General features: G+C 39.4%; 1 protein-coding gene across 5 annotated transcripts in view; it reads left to right on the plus strand.

Moving 5' to 3' along the window:
• Positions 1-4851, plus strand: part of LOC138018532 (uncharacterized) — a 32724-nt gene extending 27873 nt beyond the window's left edge. For all 5 annotated transcript variants that reach the window (XM_068865191.1, XM_068865195.1, XM_068865193.1 and 2 more), the window contains 2 exons: positions 202-314; positions 2118-4851. In XM_068865191.1, the coding sequence (XP_068721292.1) occupies positions 202-289 (88 nt within the window). In that variant the 3' untranslated portion in view covers positions 290-314; positions 2118-4851. The remainder of the gene's footprint in view (positions 1-201; positions 315-2117) is intronic.
• Positions 4852-5000: the final 149 nt, after the last annotated feature.

Raw genomic sequence — 5000 nt, forward strand, 5'->3', positions numbered from 1 at the left:
ACCCATGTTGCATGAACCGGAAACGATATCTGTCGGGTGCAATTGGACCGGAAATCAGGGAAGAGTATTTACCACCTGTAGCCTCTAGAAATTCGCTTCCTCCTTCAAGCAGAATGGGGCTATTTCTAATGGAGCGATCGCTAACTCCTGACTGTTTTCTTGGCTTATCGTTAACGGACACTTAATTGTATTTCAATTCAGAATGTTACAAGATCGAGAAGACGAATACATGCAGAGTGTCCTTAATCTCGTGCCAGCCAAGCCGGCACAAAAGAAATGCTGCAAATAACGGAGAAGGGAATTCGTGAAAGCAGGTAGGGTTTGCGCACGATCTTGGCTTTTTTTACTTAGGTTACAATACCATGATTATTTCTCAGTTAACGTAGTTATGTATAATGTCCCGTGATAAATCACGTACCTCTTGCGGAGAAAAGCAAAGAATAACCTTTTGAAGGAAGATAAATAGGTAATGGAGGTAACAGAGGACGGTGAAGAGTTCCGTACTTTTGGGCCTTGCTAAAGAACAGTCTTAACGGTTAGATATTTATCTGTTTCTCAAGAGATTTAAATAACCTTCAAACTCTTTTAGAAGTTGCCGCATCATGAGAGGTTCAAAATACTTGTTGTTAGTTAATAGGGACTTCAGATCTACGACAGTGAAGTCGACGAAAACGTCACGTCAAAATAGAACTTTTTTTTTTTACAAATAAATGAATGATGGAAAGCTGTGATGGGCCCGTGGAGAGGATATGATACAAGGGAATACACCCTTTTTTTGAGGCTATCTTGGCTGGTGGGCAAACACGGCTTTATTTACAGTAAATGTGCATGTGGGACTTTGGCCGACTTTGAACCGTTGTAGCGCCGCTAAAAATATAAGGATATCTTTTCAAAGACATTTATACTGAGATTATTTTCATGAAATATAAAGAACATATTCAGGCTACAACGACCATAAGCGAATTTTTAAGATTTCATACAAATCCTTCTAATCAAAATTATGCAAATTGCCTCGAAGCAACATGAGAAGATTTATTATTCGAATTTACGGACGTCATCTCTTCCCTGTTGGCCTTATTTTCCGTTGTTGGAAAAGTTGGAAATCCGTGTCTTTTTAGCGGCGCTACAGCGGTTCATAGTCGGCCAAAATCCCATACATTTACTGTAAATTTAGCCGTGTTTGCCCCCCCCCCCCCCCCCAACCCAGCCAAGATGGCGTCAAAAACCGTGGAAGGGGCAATTGACTCAAAATTACAACTTTGCTCTATCTCAAGTCTTTCGCGATTAGTCCATCTCGTTCACGTTGTGCAATGTGGGCGAAGTATCCCAAAATAAATTGGTATGAGCGGTTTCAGAGTAAAAATAGAGAATAAATAAAACGTTCACATCTGTATGCTCTTAGAAAAAAGATACTCTTTTTTATGTGCTAATTACACTCACTAGCCTCGTTTGCATGGACATGTTGCTTGAGAGCGAGGCTAGTCAGTCTGATTAGTACATAAACAAAAGAATATATTTTTGGCCACCATTTATGCATTTGATCTATATAGCCTGCAAGCAGGCTCTTCGTTGAAGATGGCGCGCAGTCGTAGTATAGGCTTCTTCGTAAAAAAACCCCCTCAAATTTGGTGATTTCAGGCCGTTGTTATGTAGAGTACAGCAAAAATATGTGAAATACGTGCCGCACGTGCAGCACGCTGATTGTTTATCTTTTGACCGTTGACTTTTCCGTTGCCGTTATACATTTAAAATTGATCATTCTGGGTTATGTCAAAAGAAAGTGTTAAGGAGTTGAAAAAAACGCATTGGATTGAAACATTGAAAATGCATGACAAGTTACTGATAGTTTTAGAGCAATGCATTCTGGCTGCTACGCGCTACGCAGTGCATTCGGGTCAAAAGCTAGCTGCATTATGGTAAAAGGCCAAAAAATCGAGATTTTGCATAGTTCATTTGTTTTGAAATTTGTGTTGCTGCTACTCGCTTGCTTTACAGAAATGATTCTTTTTGGCGTTGGCATTGCCTTGGCCGTTCTTTTTGCGTGCACTCGTACTGATTTTCACAACCTCGGAAGATCGAGAGACCTCTTTTACTAAAGACTTCCTCAAATTCCACAGGTTACTACGACAAGAGTGAGACCTACCTAGAACTAGAAATGGAGCTCCCCGACAAAGCCGTTTTCAGCGGTCTTCTCCACTTGTTCCACAAGTGACGGTCGTCCAGGGACCCCCTCCTGTCTCCTCATCGAAATTATTCGATCAATGAAGAGCGTCGGATGCCTCCCAAGCAAATCGTCTTCCACGAAAAGAAATAATATTGAAGTTAACGATGTCCAGAAACATGATCTTAGAACACTTGGAGGAAAGTATCATTTTTCACAGTTTAGGTAGTTTTTATGTAAGTGGTACATGTAAGTTTATAAAGAATCTCATCCATACGATCGCATGATCGTTAAACGTTTTCGCCACTTCACTCGCCATTGCCTGTTTCTCTATCGTAAACGGTTGATGCTACTACTGGTGCAGAAAACAAGTCTTTTTCCCAAATTTATGGCGCGTTTTTAGTGACAAAATTCCAACTTGCAATTCAAGCTTTCAATTGGGGGAATTCAGACAATCATTTCGGCAATAGACAATTTTACAGTTGTGTGCTTAGCTACCTGGCCTTCGAATGAAAGTGAGGCTGGAGTTGACCTTGCTTTGATAGAAACCCCACTGCTTTTCTTATGCTAATGATGTTGTTTTCCTGCTAATAAGTAGGAATTTACATAAGAAAAGCTGTGAAGTTTCTATCAAAGCAAGGTCAACTCCAGCCTCACTTTCATTCACAGGCCAGGTAACTAAGCACACAATTGTAAAATGGTTTATTCCAACCTTCAGAATTCAAACATGCATGCCATTGAAGGTTTGAATTACTGAAATGAATGTTGGAATTGTTGAATTTCCAAACTGAAGGTTTGAATAGCTAAATTCAATGTTTGAATTGCCGAATACATGTTTGAATTTTGACACAAAAAACCGCGGCGCCATATGCTCTAAGGTGGGATAAAACTACTGCTGTATAAGTTTAATCGTATACCTTGTTCACGTCTACAATACTCAGTAGCGGGTTAATTAGGTTAATTGAGCATGATTTTAATTTTGCTTGTTGCATGCGATCCATTAAGTATTAGAATGCACGAACGGCACGTGCTCAATTTAAAATTCTTTTCGTGCAGCAACAAATTTGTACAACTCATAATTGCTGGTTGATTGTTTTTTTTTACCAATCGCCGCAAAAGCGCGGCAGATGTCGCATTGACAATCGCCATGAAATCGCCGGCTGTTCACACGCGCGATTTTGCGTCGCTATGAAATCGCAGCAAAAATCGCCCGTGTGAACGGCGCTTAAAACACTGTGTCCATATGACCGGCAGTCCGGAAATTTTCCAAATGGAAGAAGAACCCGATTCAAATTTGTTTCTTTCGCGGCGGGGGCACCTCAATTACCACTCGACTGTTAACGCAAGCGATCGAATGTGGTTACATTTTAAACTGAATTGGTACTAATCTTAATTATTGAATGCTAACCGTTTCGAAATAAGCACGAGTCTAGTCTCAAAAATGCAGTGGCGAATTCGAAGGACGTGCGCTGCTCATCTCATAGCTCGGGTTCGGTTCTTTATGTTCTATTTGGAATCCTAGAAGTATTGTGAGTCTTGTTAAAGTTGCATTCACTGTTTACGGGAGGGAAACTTTTTTGCTGCTCCTCATTGAAGTGGTTCTTACGCTGGTTAATTAAAAGAGCCATAATGATTTTAATCAGTGGTCTTTTCAAGCAAATTAGCTTCGAATTCAGTCCCTGTACATTTTACATTGTACAACCATGATGAGAAAATAGTGTTGATTCTGGAGTTGAATACTCTCTTAATTTATTTTAAGAAGGTGCTGCTGTATTTATATTTTATTTAAGAAAAAAACAATTGTGGGGTATGAGAATCGCTAACGAGAGTTATAAATTTCACTAATATATGCAAGTTTTAAGGGTCTATTTCAAGGAACTCTTTTAAACAGAGTAAATAGTTTTACCGAAAACAAATTGAACTGGTCTATCTATTTTGAGTTTAAAAAGAGTATAAGTCCTTTGTTTTAGAAGAGTTTCATGTTCATTGTTGTGTCTCGGACCTCTTTGCCTGATGGAAAAATTCTAAACATGCCTGTCTTATACACGAAACTTTACACCTGTTTCCAGGGCGAATATTCTTTGCTCCTATCACGAAACCTTCTGTACAATTTATCTAAAGGAAAGTCGGTCACCAAACTATACGGGAAAGAAAGGCGGCGGGAGGAAACATTTATTTAATTTGCGGCGGGGAAGATGGGTGGGTGGATGTGAGGACTTGTGACCGATTTTCTTAACCCCCGTTCCCCGAAAAATTAAACGGGCCGTCCCGTATAAGAAACTGGATTTGGTCTTTACGGCAAAGAGAGTTGTTAGATGTATGCTTGTTGTTGAGTCCTCACTTGAACACAACCGATTTCCAGATAAAACTTTTGTCACAAGGCTTACACAGGTTTCTTAACTTGAGCACATACAACTTTGAAAGATGAAATTCGAAAAGTTGAATGTGGGAACTGCACTGAAGCGTGAAATTTGGCGCTTTTATTAACAGGGTCTCTAACTTAAAAGTCCATGCGTCCATTTTAAAAAAGTATCTTTCCTTCCTTTCCAATTTTTACTCAATTTAACTTAACTTATTTCTAAATGTCGTACTTGCGTAATTACAATGTGGCCGAGTGACATGTATTTTGGAGTTTAAGAAATGTCGTGATTTCTAATTTATACAGGAAAATAAAAGTATTTTCAATAGTGTTTTGTTGTGATTAGTGTTTATTTATACCACAAATAGGTCGCATTTCCTCGTAAAATACAGTCACAGAAAATGTATAGAGCATCGCTGGTACGAGTTACCCACGCCACCGGCCATCTGCTCCAGTTTTTTAAGACTACAGCGAGCGTTC

The sequence above is a fragment of the Montipora capricornis genome, chromosome 10 (assembly GCF_036669925.1).
Source record: "Montipora capricornis isolate CH-2021 chromosome 10, ASM3666992v2, whole genome shotgun sequence".
Lineage (NCBI taxonomy): Eukaryota > Metazoa > Cnidaria > Anthozoa > Scleractinia > Acroporidae > Montipora > Montipora capricornis.